This window comes from Gallinula chloropus (assembly GCF_964237585.1).
Source record: "Gallinula chloropus genome assembly, chromosome: 15".
NCBI classification, from domain to species: domain Eukaryota; kingdom Metazoa; phylum Chordata; class Aves; order Gruiformes; family Rallidae; genus Gallinula; species Gallinula chloropus.
The window spans coordinates 7,957,672-7,972,497 of record NC_140100.1 but is presented as its reverse complement, the minus strand read 5'-3'; the positions used below and the strand labels follow the sequence as shown (position 1 = coordinate 7,972,497).

The window sequence follows — 14,826 nt, the reverse complement described above, 5'->3', positions numbered from 1 at the left end:
AATCGGATCTGCTGATTGCCCAGCCCAGAGGCACGGATGAAGCGCTAGAATTTCATCTGAGGTGAGGTCAGGAGGAGAGAGGAAAATAATCCACAAAACACAAACCCCACGCAACACCCTTTGCATATTCACTGCGCAGCTGCGTGACTGCAATTCCCTTCCCAAGGCCGGGCCTTCCAGGGCCTGCACGTGCCTCAGAGAAGAGGGGGAAGCTGGGCACTCTAAGGGAAAATGTTTTTTATTTACATAGTTATGGGGTGAGAGGAGGGAAAAAAAGCACTGCTGAGGTCAGGGGATTTTCTGTCACAAAGCACTGTCAGATTTTATCAGCTGTAATGAAAGAAGTGCCCGATCTCTGCAGCGTGCAGAGGGAAAAGCTGAGCTTGTCCTGACACGAGTGGCCCAACACAGGGAACAGACAACAGATACCGGCCAAGGAGATGGCCACTGTAGGTCCTGGACAAATGTCACAACCAACCAGTGAAAACGGGGAGAGGAGGGAGACAAAATGTCAAACGAGCTGGTCTGTGAGTGAGTGGGGTTGCTAGAAGTCAAGGAGAAAGATGTTCACCCGTCTGCAACAACTGGGAGAGATGGGGAACCACACAGGTTTCACGGAGGGGATTCTGCGCTCCAGGCTTTGCTCCAAACTCAATCAGGTTGCAGAAGCAGCGATTAGATGGTCTGAATCCATACTCATGTACCAGTTCAGTCTTGGCAAAGCAAAGGGACTTACCAGGGGCCCTCACAGGAGGACTGGTGGGGGGATCTCCAAGCGTTAGGGGGAAAGACGATAAACAGACCGTGGCTTTTGATCCATTAGACAATTATAAAAGTGGTTTTTAGAAGAGAATGTCAGCACTGGGACTCCTGAATCCTTATATTTTCTCCCTGAGAAGACTACAACTGGTTTTGGACACACTTCAGAGATTTTTTAAGGAAGTCAATTTTCATCAGGCACAACAGATGAGTTCACACCTGGCTGTCATTCAAAGCAACGCAGAGGGCTCTGTGGGGAGAGTGGGGTTTATCCTTCAGTAATCAGCAGACACAAAAGGGAAAACAAGAAGGTCCTTCTAGTAGCCACAGGCGAGGAAAAGTACCATGCAGGGCTACAGGGGAACCAAATGCCTGGTTCATCTGCAAACTCCATTAAAGTCACATGAAAGTGTTAAACTGAACGCTGAAAAACCAGGCGTTTGGTATGGAAGAGGCCTATTATGTCAACTTGCATAGTCCTTGCCAATGCAGCACACTGACTAATGTTAATCATTCCGCGTTCTAATTATCTTACCATTATAGCAATTTCCCTGATGATCATCCTTTTTTTCCCCCCCCTTTTGCTGTTGTTCAGTGTTTTTCAATGATGCAGGCTGCGTGCCTTGGACCACCTCTTTGCCATCCGAGTGTTTCCAAAGAACATACCAAAGGGTGTGTTATTATCTCTCTCCATCATTCCCTTGGCTTACCAGGACATACTTCCTACTTGGAAACAAAAGGACGTGAAAGAGGAGGATGCTGCCTTGCTCCTGTCCCCTCACACGCAGCGATGCACTCAGGAAGGCTGTGGAAACCTCCCAGATAACCCAGTTCTAACCTCTCCTTGCACTTGGACCGGTGACACAGAGAGCAGCAGCGTGGACACGGATGGGACAGCGGGAAACAGCATCCTTGCTATTGCCCAGCTGGAGTGAAACTGCCTCAGTGATTGCAGCAGAGCAAGAATGGATTTAATTTATTTTCTGCTTTACTCCAGAGAGAGACAGAGTCCAGCTTTACCCCGTGGCCTCATCCCTACCCCCAGAGTGTGAATTACTTACTTCCCGCAGCTGATTTCACAGGGAGTAGATAGAAGCAGACACAGGCAAGTCCCTGGAACCAAGGAAGTGATTGGTCCTTTCTGCCTCATCACCCTCATGTACATATAGTGACATTTTAATTAGCTTCCCCTATGTCTGACAGACATCCTGGGTCATGCAGAGAAACCACATCTCACTTCCTACCCTCACAAAATGCAGGGCCGTAAAAAAACAGCTACCAAACAACCAAAAAAGCAAGCTGGTCCCCTCTTCCTTCCCACCCAAGCAATTCAATTACTTGCCAGACAGCAGTAGGAATCCATTAGAGAAGAATATATTCTGCATTTGCTGTGGAAATCTCCTGGTGATCTTATCTGTGTCTCAGTTCAAGCTCAAAGCTCAATTGTTTCTTTCTGCCAGTACATGGACACTTCAAGCAGCACTGAAATCTTTTTAGATGGGGAGAGTCATCGCTTCAGTTAGAATTTATAAGAATAAGAGAGATTTATGGATAAACTGAAACAATAAGAGGAATGGCTATGGGGCAACCCCCTGGATTTGGCAGGGCTTTGAGTTAACTGCTCCAAGCAGCGAATTCAACATTATCTTGATCTGACTGCCTAAAGGAATAAATACTTCAGAAGCAGCCTTGCCCAGTAACAAGTTTTCAAGCTATCATCGAGTAAATCAGCAGAAGGGCATCATCTCTAACTTTCACACATATCTAAAGGACTCGGACTATCTTTTTGATCCCCTGGAAGCATGGAACATCAGTAAAGAGCATTAAGCTGAACAGAACAGCCAAAGAGCTGAGACAGGGAGGGGATGAAAGGGTACGCTCGGGAGGAATAACACACTGGTGAATTGACCCATTGGTCTGGTTTGCAGCATGTCTGGTATTTTTTTCTCTAGGATGCTTGAGAGAATGGACCACACAGAAATCTCCAGGTGAAGACACAGATCTATCTTCTAAGCGGTGTCAACAGCAGCATCACTCTCAGAGGATATCAGAGCTCCTGGAAAGCATAAAGGCCAGAATGCATTCAATCCCCAAACCACTCAGACTGTAAGTTATGGCGTAAGTCCCACCACAGCACAGCTGCTAGGCAGCACCAGGGAAACTGTCTCGTGTGGTACAACCACTACTCCTTCCCACCATCCACCTGCAGAGGACCCTAATGGGTGTTTACAGTATTCCCATCTCCTTAATTTCAAAGGAACATTAAGGGAACAGTTAAGGAACATTAAGGGAATTTCAAAGAGGCGTCAAGGGAAGGGTCTGCAACTGCCTGGGTCGCAGCATGTCCAGGGAAGAACCCCCAGCCCACACGCTCCCTCTGTTCTCCCTCTCAAGCCACTGTTTCCCTCTCCACTCAGCCACCGCCAACATCCCTCTGACCACACTCCCATCACATTCTGTGGAAATAATTCTCTATTTCACACCCACAAATATCAGGTCATGTCCACATACAAATACAACTGTATGCATTCTAGTATTTCTCTGCAAACATATAAATAATTCTTACATATATATGTATATAAAAATAAATTCCCTGGTGTTGTATTTAAATATTCAGGCTGCTCTGCCATGATCCCATTAATCATGAGAGCTCACACATATCTAATCACACTTTTCCCTGCACACTGAATAGGTCAACCTCTGAGCAAGCCCTGACTCCTAGGGAAATAACCTTAAGGTCAGCAACTCTAGCTGTGACGGATCTAGCAGGAAAGCAGTCCCACAGCCAAGCTCTCCTGCACAGACTGCCCTGCCAACAGCTTCTCACATCCCTCTCCTCATAAACATGAGAACATTTCTGTAATTACTACTGATTGCAACTGTGGTGGTGCTGCACAGAACAAAGGATGTATCCACTGAAAGATAACCAAAGATACACGAGAGCATCTCTGTGGAGCTCATCCTCACTGCACAGCCTTCACGTTACTGGGTTTTCAAGTTTTTCATCTGAGTAGAGCCAGACACACAATGAACCCCTGTCTGAAAACCAGCATCTTTGTTCTGAAAGGTCACAATCTTGACTCAACATCTTACGTTGTGTCCAACAGGCACAATACTTTTCAGGGATTTTTTTATTTCATTTAAGATGTCCTGCCAAAATCACAAAGACCAGGCACAGCTTCTGTGCTGCTTAAGACACGTGGGGTTTAAATGTCAACCAGGGGAATCAGCAGTGCTCCTCACAGAGCTAAACACAGATGTGAGGGATCACCTGGGGACCCTCCCATCTGTATCTAACACAACTGGGCTTTACAGCCACCACCGCTCCTCTGGGCACACAGGCCTGCCCCAGGCAGCACGAAAATGTACAGAGAGGTGCAAAGAAGATGTCTTTGCACAGTGCTTTGCTTACCCTGCCATCCCGACAGCCAGAGCTCACTTAAAGAGCACAGTCCTTCTTCCTACATCACTACATCCCATTCCACTGTTATCTGTCTTTCAAGTCTCGGTAGGAAAGCTGTCCAAAACAATTATTTTTCTCAGGCTTGCCTGGATCTATGTCTCTCTGGAGTCTTTCTGAACAACAGCAAATGGAAAATGAGGCAAATTTGGGAACTTAAGAGACCGTATGGTGCTCTGACAGCATTTGGGGTGCAATGGCAGAGATGCTCGGATATTGGGACATTCCTTCTTCCCGCTTACCTCTCCAGCTCTCCCCAGGCACATCAGGAGCCCCAACCCCTGCTAAGCCTGGGCTGCAGATGGACTCGCTCAATGCCGGGCGGCTGAGTGACAGAGGCATGTCAAGTCTCCCTTCTACTGTGTGATAAAATTGTCTAGGGGAAACCCATTTTCTTTCTGCAGATCTCTGGCTCCAGGCATCAAATAGGTGGTAGGTCAGTGTGATCAAAGGGAAGGGTTCTGGGATGTGTAAGATAACACATGAACAAGCCCCACGCTCGAAACCCCCTGACAAAGGTCACAAAGAGAAACCGTGTTTCTCTGAAGCGCGCTGCCATCTCCATCAGCAGCTCAGCCCAGAGCATCCCCTCATTCTCTCATGTGTATTTTAACACCATTAAAACCACCGCCTGCTGTTCACTGCAACATGAAACAGGCAGGTTTTTCTCTTCTCCCCACACAAACAGAGGGGGGAAGAAAAAAAAAAATGGCTAAACTCTGACTTCATTTCTTTTCCATAATCTGGGTAACACATCCTGGTCTTCTGTCTCTTAGAGACGGTGTTGAGTTTTCTGCATACCAAGTAGTTGAGGAAAAATCCAGAGCCTCCTTATCAGAAGGATAAAACTGTTGAAGAATATTACTGAAAATGACTTTACATAGACCCGTGGCAAGAAGCCAGACCACAAGAGAAGTGGCAAAGACGAAGGCAACATGAAAGTGTGACCTATTGCTTTGTTTTAATCAGAAATTCGAAAATAATTGGGTCATCAGCAAAGTCTGCAATGAGGACTGGTAAGGAAAAGCTAAAAGCTTGATGTGGAGAGAGCTGTAACTTATGGCTGATCTGAGAAAAAGCACTGAACTGCAGTAAACAGCCCTCACTGGGCGTTATTTTCCCTATAGGGTCTAACCAACAGTTGTGTTTTATTTCTGTGACATGGCAGCAGAATTCAGAGCAGCAGCAGAATAACAGAAAAGGAAGAAAGAACAATTGAGAACTAATTCATGCCATCAACCCACTACAGAGGAAAAACCCAGAAGACTATAAAGGGACAGTCACTCTTCTTGCTTCCTGAAACTTGGCTTTTCCCTTGCTTTGTGATTAGTAAGATCAGAGGAGCTTAAAAGTGAAGTGTCTGTGGGAGCTGGCTGTGTCTGTCTGTCTGTCTCAGCTTTGGCTCTCACCTGCAGGCTGATCCTGGGGAATCGCTGAGATGCTTGCCTGGCATGGGAGCCTTCTGCAGGCACTGCTTGGCACGACTCCACCAGCCAGCATTATTTGGAGGTGCTGGGCATTTTGTAAGCTGTGGGAAGGTGTAGCTCGGGCTGGAATCACTGTTTCTCTTACACCCTTGCTCTTTTTATGAAGCAAGAACAGCGAGTGGTGTCTCTGTCACCAAGCTTTCCTTTGAGGAGAGCCGCACATGCACACAGAATAGCCTGGACGGAGTGGTTTAGTGACCCCCAGCCATGTAATCAGGTCATAATAGAACCCCAGACTGATTTGGGTGGGAAAGGCCCTCTGAGCTCCCCAGTGGCATCCATGCCATGGGCAGGGGCATGCTCCACTAGCCCAGGGTGCCCAAAGATCCCTTGAACCCTGCTAGGGATCCAAAGGCAGCTGCAGCTTCTCTGGGCACCCTGTGCCAGGGCCTCCCCACCCTCAGAGGGAAGAACTTCTTCCTCACATCTCATCTCCACCTCCGCCCTTGCAGCTGAAGGCCATTCCCCTTGGCCTGTCCCTCCCTATCCTTGGCACCAGCTCCTCTCCAGCTTTCCCAGAGCCCCTTTTGGGACTCTGAGCACCCTTTAGGGTGGCTCTAAGTTCTCCCCAGAACTTCCTTTTCTCCAGGCTGAACCACCCCAATTCTCTCAGCCTGCCTGCATAGCAGAGCTACTCCAACCCTCTGGATCATTTCTGCGGCCAACTCTGGACTCATTCCAGCCCTGCACAACTTTTAAAAGCTCACTGTTCACTCTGCAATGCTGGTTCAGAAAACCCAGGCTTGTTTCAAGCCAGCTCTCTTGCACCACCACAGGACTCGAGCAATCTCTTAGTGTTCGAACACACGTGCTCAAGGAGCAACCTCCTCCTCAGCGCAGCACCCCCCTCATCTGCATTTGTGCCTGTTGCCAATTTTCCTACTCCAGCAGTGATGCCAGCTCTTAAAGTCTGTGTTTCACGTGTGCTGGTACACCGACCTTTTCCAGTGGGACATTACACATGCCCCATCTCTCTCCGTGTTGCTGCTCAGGTACTGGTGCTTAGTGCACTGACCTTTCCCTGTCTGGGAGCTGTTCAGGAAACCCAGTGCTCTCCCATCCTCCCCTTCTGCTCCTCTAATGAGCTGTGTGATGCCCCACAAGTGCCGGTATTTTCAGGGATAGCAGCAGAAGTACATTAATGAATTTATTATGGATTTTTGTGTTAAATGTATTATGCAAATGTTAATCAGTTTCTGCAGAATTGGAGGAAAAGCGCTGCATGAAATAAACAATTCGGGCATCAGCTCTGGCAGGGAAATTTATAGTGTGTCAGGTGTTTAATATTCAGTGTGCAAATTCCTTTAAAAAAATATAAAACTTTAAAGGACATGTTGGGAAAATGTCCCTGCACAAATGTGAATCTCTGTGCACTCCTGGTCCCTGCTGTTAGCAAACATTAGCAAGTCTGTACCGTGTGTGTCCTTGTTTTATTTGGCATCTGCGTTGCACATCACATTGATCAGGGCCACTGAGGCCAAGAAACGGCTTCTCCTTGAACCACGTAATGGCAAATCTACGGCTTGGTGATGTGTTTATGTTTCTCCTCTCTGCTCTCACAGACTGATTCCAATTCCTATTAATTAATTCAAATAATTGCACAGCCCTAGCTAACCTGGTGCCTGGTGGTCCTAAGGGCTTGGAGCATCACAGGTACTACGCTCCTTCCATCGGACACCGGCTCTAGATCTTGCTGCAGTACCTAATCCACATGGCACAAGGTACATGACGTTTCCTCTTCTATATGTAACACATAAAATCCTTTTATCACAATTTACAGGCCCATTAGAGAGAAATCTCTTGTGCCTGACACTCGTTATACCCTTACCAGTTCACTGCGAGCACTAGAGATACCTACACAGCACAAACCCACCCATGGCATCTGGGTCATACACTTAACAGTGAGCAGTCAAGTTAGTTAGGTCTTGGGGAGACTCCTGGTAGTGCAAAGGTAGCTGCAGACTGGAAAAAACCTTTGTGATGAGGGTAAGGATTAGAAATGCCAATCCCCAAATGAAATGCCTGTGAAACACTTAAGCTATCAGGTCGATAATTAAAAGAAATGGTGTAAATTTAAACAAGGCAACAGAGATGTTTATCACTTGTGTTTTTCATGGGTGTTTTGAGCTAAACTGTGGGGTCACCCCCAGAATGGTCTTTGCCAATAGATGCTGGAGCAGAGACATGCTTCCTTCCATCAGTGAAGACTGGCTGCAGCCTGTGAAGCTGAGATGATAATCTTTGCTTGTAAAAGATGGTCTTACTGCTGATATAAATCCAAGAGTCTGTGGAAGGGATCACAAACTGCTGTTCCCCATCCACTGCCACCTGCTCCAGCGAAACTCAATGTACTGGATGAGCTGGGCAGTACGATACGATGTGATACGACTTTCTGCAGACCTGGACCTGCACTTCACTGCTTAATTCATCTTCTTTTTACTGGGTCTCCTGCTGCATGTTCTCAGCTATTCGATCTCGTAATTACATCCCTCTGAAGCACACAAATTTGCTCCTATGCCTTGCCAAAAGCTATACCTGACTGAAGAGATGCCAAGTGGTTAGTCCAAACCCATTTAAAGAAGCCTTTTCCCTTCTTTTTTTTCAAGGAAAACTTGACCACCTGAGGTTCTCAACAACAACAAGCTGTGCCAGAGAGTTTGAGGTGGACCACAGAGGAAGGAAGAAGGATAGGAAATTTGTGAAAGGGAAAGCACAGAGATAATCCAGGAAGAAGACTCATGAGCATTTGAGAGGTCAATCAGGGAACACTGACAATGTCCCTTCAGGTTTTATAATAGTGTAAATGATTCATTCATCATTCTTCACTGGTCACATAATGAACAGTTAGACTGTTAAATGGCCTCAACTTTGCCTTGGGCTCTTAACTCCATGCCAGTTACTACCCAGCCACCAAATTCTTAACTCTAAAATGAGTCATTAACACTTAAAGAGGAGAAACGCTCCCTGTCCACCACACAGAGGAATCTGCACTTGGGGTACAGCTCCCCGATGTTTTGTTAGTCCCTTAAAAAACACAGCATGGTAGGATAAGAAGGGAGACTAGACCAACAACCAAGAATGCAGAGACAAGGGGAAAAAAGATATGTGAGAGCACTCTGGATGTACCACCATCCACGGATGTCCTGCTCCTGCAGAACTTAATGCCAGCTACTCTTACTACAACAAATTTTGTATTTCTGCTTGCATAACTCGTTAATGTCTTCTCTGCAAATCATTACAGCTACCAGACAACTGCTACCAAAGTGGGCAGGCGCTTTACACTTTAATTTGTGCAAAAATAATAAATTTTAAGCCTGGAATAAACCAAGATTTAATTTAAGCAGATTAATATCTTAAAATGTAAAGATGGTTGGTAAAAATAGCAAAGTTAGGCATTTAGAAAGGAACTGCTGGACATGCCCTAAAGAACACCTCCAAACACATTCATAAAGTCATGCCAGCATGAAAAAATACCCCCAAATTCTTTGTGGAGGAGTATCTCTCTCAGGTCCACAGTTCCCTCATGGGCACTGTCTTAATTCAGTCCTTTCTTTTCTGACAGCAAAAGCTAACATAAATACCAGCTTCTGGCTGGGGAGAATTTCCTGATGACTATCCCCAAACTATGTACCTACTCAACTCTTTTGGAGCTCTTCAAAATAATGGGCAAAAATCAATTATTTCAATATTATGAATAATATTCCATTTTTATGAGTGGGGCTGTCATACTGACAGCTTGCAGAAAGGCTAAACACAACTAGTTGCTATTGCGACGGGGGAATATCCCACTCAAAGTTGATCAGTCCAGAGTTTGTGCCAAACCATGAACCTTTCACACAGCCAAAATACCCTTGCAGGGTTTCACTAAGCCTCTGAGATCCTCCCCCAGTTTTCTGTGACCATGTTCAGGTTTCACTGATCACCAACCTCCGCAGGTGATTCCTTTCACTCAGAAACAAGAACAAAAATTAAAGACTCCTTCCATTTAGCCTGATAAATACACAGGCACCAACTCAAAGGGATGAGGCTGCTAGCTTGGGTGGGGACTAGAGGCAGTTTTCAAGCCTAAACACATCTTGGTGTACAAACCACCATCTCCCTGCCTTTTATCTGTACAGATTTGCTTATCTGAACTCTTAACTGGAGTCTCATTTTTCTCACCAACCAGCTGTGAACTCATTACGAGGCCTTCTAACTAGTCCTGCTCCCTCTCCAAGCATATGGATCCAATTAAGTCAAACTGCAGCTGATTTTCATCAATCTTCCTTGAAGCAGCCAAACTTGAAGAATCTCTTCTCCTTCAGCTTAAAGAGTAGAGGAGATCAGGAAAAGCAGGAGAGTAGTATTTGCATAAGGAACACTTCACATCCGCTTGGTTGCCTGTAAACACAAGGCTCCTAGCAGTAAGAAATGCTAATTGTGAACACTCCTCACAAGACTTTCCTCCCACTTTATCCAAAAAGCACTGATTTGAACTGTCCCTTTCACCCCTGGAGTTGCACTTCGTCCTCCAGCAGCTCATGAAGATAGTCCAGATCATTGGAGATAGCTAAAGAAACCAAACCTTTCACTGAAACCTCAGCAAGTCTGCCTACTGTAGGCCAGGAGCATTTACTTTCCTGGAAGTCTTTTTTTCCTTCATTGAAAGAAAGATGGGGAGAGGAGAGGAGATAAAATTGTCTGGTTAAACCTGCTCTTTTTATATATTACTTGAATCCCTCTCCTGAGCCACAGTTCAAATGTTTTTCTTAAGACAATGTCCTGGGCGATGGTGAGACACCCTCAGCAGAGTGTCATTTCTCTCCAGATTCAACATTTCTTGTGTTTTTGTAATCTGAGGTTTTTATTAGCTGTAAAGAGCTGACCAGTGAGTAATATCCATGCTAAAGTCTTTATACCGGTGAAGGAAAATCAATGCAGCCTGCAGCTAGGTGTCAAATGCCAAGGGGTTTTGGAAGAAGGGGTGTGTGGAGATGGAAAGCGCCTTCAGCCGTAATTCAAGCTGTCCCCACACAAAAACAGAACACAAAGGCCTGTCAGATGTTATATACACTGCTGCAGATACCTATCAATATCTCAGTTTCTTTATTTGCTAATACTGAGCTCGAGGAACATGAATCACCCACCTAACACAAAAGCACCTTTCCATGTGCTCACTTGCCCTCTGGCCAGTCCCTTGGGGTCCTGCAGTTCCTAAAGTGAGCTATTGTTACCAGCAGCCAAAGCAGCAATGAACAGAATTCAAGTGCCAATACTCAGGTACAAAAGGACATGAAAGGAGGGAAGTGTTTTTGAAACTTTACTCCTACCCACACATGGATATGGTCAAACATTGAGGTCTGTAATTACCAACAGCAGCCCTGTCTCCCTAGATTTCATCCACCACATTTTGTGAACCCAACAGACTTTGGTCCAGCATAAAGCACAGCCTTAATACTGCATCTTGCCTCTTCCTTGTCCAAATTCACAACCTGAATCCACCCCTTTGATGTATCTTCCATTTAGGCAACACGGTTCCAGAAAGCCAGAGGATTTATTTTACAGAAGAAGGAACTGCTGATAAAGGCTTGTCAGAAATCACCCTCATCCTACGTCGCTTAATGTCACCCCCTACCTTCTCTTACACCTTTGTTTGATTTGATGCCATGCCTTCCCCACATTTTAATTACAATCATCTTTCTGTTCAGTAATATTTTCTGATGATTTTTGTAAAGTTGGTCCTTTTCCCCCTTTGTGATAGGGACGTTATTTTAACCCATCATTTCCCAGGGATTTCTTGCAGAACTGGGTATAAGTTACATGTCAAACTAGCAATATTTCAGTGTCCTTATCTGCATGTGGAATAATATTTTCAGCCTATTTGCTCATTGCTGATAGAAGAGGTGAATTTCTAAGCTTAACTTAGCGGTTTCCCACTGTAAGGAACCTTCTTCAATGTGTTTATTAAAAGAAAAGTCTCTCTAAGCTTGGCCTGCCATTATATTTGATTCTTAAGGTGAATAAAAAATGTGAAGGCTGATGTTTTCCCCTCTGAGGAGCTCTGGAATCTGGACTATTCAGGTGGCACATGCTGATCAATACCGACATTTAGCATTCAGCTTACACATTCCTGTATTTATGCTTCCCTCCTGACTCCTCTTGCAGAGAAGCTGCTTTTGGCAGCCAGTCCTCTAAGACACAACCAAAGTGAGAAGTTAAGGAAGAGCAGAGCTATCTCTTGTTAACTAAAGAATTAAAGCCACGTCCCCAGCCTTGGCAAAGCACGATTACCTTCATTCAGCTCATTAGCCAGCCTTCTGGGGGATAGCAGATTGCTCTTTCCTAGATCTGCCAAGCCAGATGACTACCTTCCTTCTCTTTCAGCACACCTACACGGTATCTCACCCTTCCCGTGTAATTTTACCATTAACAAGATGGGTCATGAGCATCCTGTGATGAGTTTTCAAAGCCTTTGTGGTGATCATTTCAGCTGTTATGATATAGCAGCTTTACCACAGTATGAAGGTCCCATCCTGTTCCTATAACCACAGTACTTTGTTATGAAATTCAGCTGTCCCAACACAGCTGCTGCTGACCTCCCTACTGAGGACCAGAAGCAGACAAGTAGCCTGACTACACTGAAGACTTCAGATCTTCCTTCTTTGAATGTGCAATTTAAAAAGCTGGGGTTTCGGCATCTCATGAGCAGTATGAGGAAACAAAGAAAAGCATCTTTAGACATCATGAAGGAAACAGGGAATTCCTCTGGTCAGGCCTTCCTGGCAAGCCAGTAGTCACTGTAAGACAATGTTGGCAGATTAAATGTGACCTGAGTGAGTTGTAATCTGCTCTGAAACCAAAGCTGCTGTAGTGTTTGTTGGAGACCTAAGCATCCAAACACCAGCCCAAAGCTTTCATCTCCTTCTGATGACTGAAACCCAATTAAAGGAGAGCCGGGTGACAGGTTTCACACTAAACATGGCTCAGCAGAGATGCTCAGCAGCTCTTAGCTCCCTGCTTTATCAAAGCTGTCACTTCCCCTGTCTCTAGGAATTGGTAATAATAAAAAAAAGATTTGATTCTCCTCTAATAGGTGTCAAGATAAAATCAATGGTCTGTCTGAAATCTGAGTAATTTCAAACCTGCAGGTTTTCTACCACGGAGCAATTTACACACAAGTGGGAAAAAAAAGAAGAGAGAGAGAAAGAAAAATTAAGAGAATGAAATGCTACAATGCTGAATCGTTCAGCATCTCAGAGAGAACAGAAGGGAGAGATAACACTGTTCATTGCAGGATGGGCTTTGATTAAACAAACAGGCCCTGGTTCTTGTTTGCTTCAGCACCTTTCAAACATGAAACACTATAAAAGCTTGAAGCAACTCCCACCCCCTCCTGTGCACAGGAGGGGAGCTGGCTGAACGTCCAGCCCACCATGCAACTGCAGGTGCTCTTGCCCTCCTTCAAGGAGGGTGAGACTTCACTGATCTACCCAGATCAGTGACAAGCTTAAGACCTTCTGCCACACAGGACAGCATGACTTCAGGAAAAGGCAAAGCACCAACAGCAGCACAGAAAAAGAAACACAGCCCATGGTCCTTCCAACTCCACATCTTCTGCCTCTCCGTGTCTATGATCTGGAGATGCTGCCGTGTCATTTTCTCAACAGCACTGATGCTTCCTGGTTTGGAAAACTACCTATTGAGACCACAAACTAGCAGTCTCCATCTCCACTGCTGCTAGCACTGGAGCCTTCTGGCACAAATGGAGCTTAAATTTTCCTATCATCTCTGTGGTCTTAAAGCCCTGTCTTCACTCCTCCTTTGTGTCAAATGAATTTGGACACAGACAACTTATGGTAGTGGAGTTATTTAAGATGGAAGAGTTTTTAAGGCTTTGAGAAGAAAAGGTTCTGGGCACAGGCATTGAAACAGACAACTGCATATGTGTGACTGCATCTGACACCAAAACACTCCAGTAACATGGTGAGAGACGCTGGTGTGATGAGGCAGTTCACAAACACCTCAGAGGGGAGTGAAGTTCGTGCTGGAAGCCTTGTGGCACGTCTGTTCGGACGGCTACATGAATGGAAGACACCCAGTTCCGCAGCTGCCCTGAACTTCTGCGTTTCCTACCTGCAGAGTGAGCTTCTCCAGTTTGATTCCCAGAGATCTGTTCTCCTCTTCCAGCTTGCTGCGTTCTGCTTCCAGCTCCTCAATTTTCACCCTGGAGAAGAACAGAAAGTTAACAGATGCTGTGTCCCTGCACAGTCCCACCGCAAATAATGAAGTAAAACATGATGTCACAAACATTATCAGACTGTTCCTGCATTGGTGTCACAAACTATGCTGCTGAGGCAGTTAAAACATGAGTAAAAGATACAAGTCTGTATGATGAAAATATAATTTTAAAAAGTCTATTAAAAGCACACAGTTTGAATATAAAGCATATCCAACATAGCTATTTCCTGAACCAGGGGCTGAGTCGAGACCATCACGTTTAATAACCACCAAAAACTAACATCTCCACGAGTGCATCAAATCTTTTTGATCTGATTTATCTTTTTGGCCTTCTCAATACTGCTTGGCAGTAAGTTCTCCAATTTAATTATGTGCTGTATGAAAAATTAGCTCATTTTGATTTCTACTTCACATGTGATTATTTCACTGAGTGCCTGTTAGTTCTGCTATAAAAAGTTGTGAATAATTGTACCCTACTCCCCTCTCTATCCCGCTCCACAGGTCTCCTCTACTATTTCCTGGAGAATCTCCATTTAGTCTTTTCTCTTTTAAGCATTTTCCATATTTCTGATCAACTTTATAGCCCCCTCCTTGCTCTTCTTCAAGTTTGACATGGCATTTTTGGATGAGAAAAGCTAGAACTACAACCAGCACTCAGGTGTGTCCAGCAGTGCAATGAGCCTTTCTGGTTTGTTCCCAGCACCTTTTCTAGAAACAACTCATATTCTACTTGTCTTTTCAGCTACTAAGCATTTACCTGGTAGTTTTAGAAGACCCCCCACAATAACAGAAGATCCCCTTCTTGAGTGGTAACAGCTCATTTGGAGCCCACAATTGAGGGAGTAAAAGCAAAGGCACCTTTTCTTACGTGCATGCTCTTTGCAGTTGTGGACAGAGATTTCC

At 45.1% G+C, this 14,826-nt stretch overlaps 1 protein-coding gene across 1 annotated transcript in view; it reads right to left on the bottom strand.

Annotated features, from left to right (window-relative positions):
- Positions 1-14,826, bottom strand: part of MAD1L1 (mitotic arrest deficient 1 like 1) — a 377,764-nt gene that overhangs the window by 147,472 nt on the left and 215,466 nt on the right. The window contains exon 15 of the mRNA XM_084271156.1: positions 13,819-13,909. Within this exon, the coding sequence (XP_084127282.1) occupies positions 13,819-13,909 (91 nt within the window). The remainder of the gene's footprint in view (positions 1-13,818; positions 13,910-14,826) is intronic.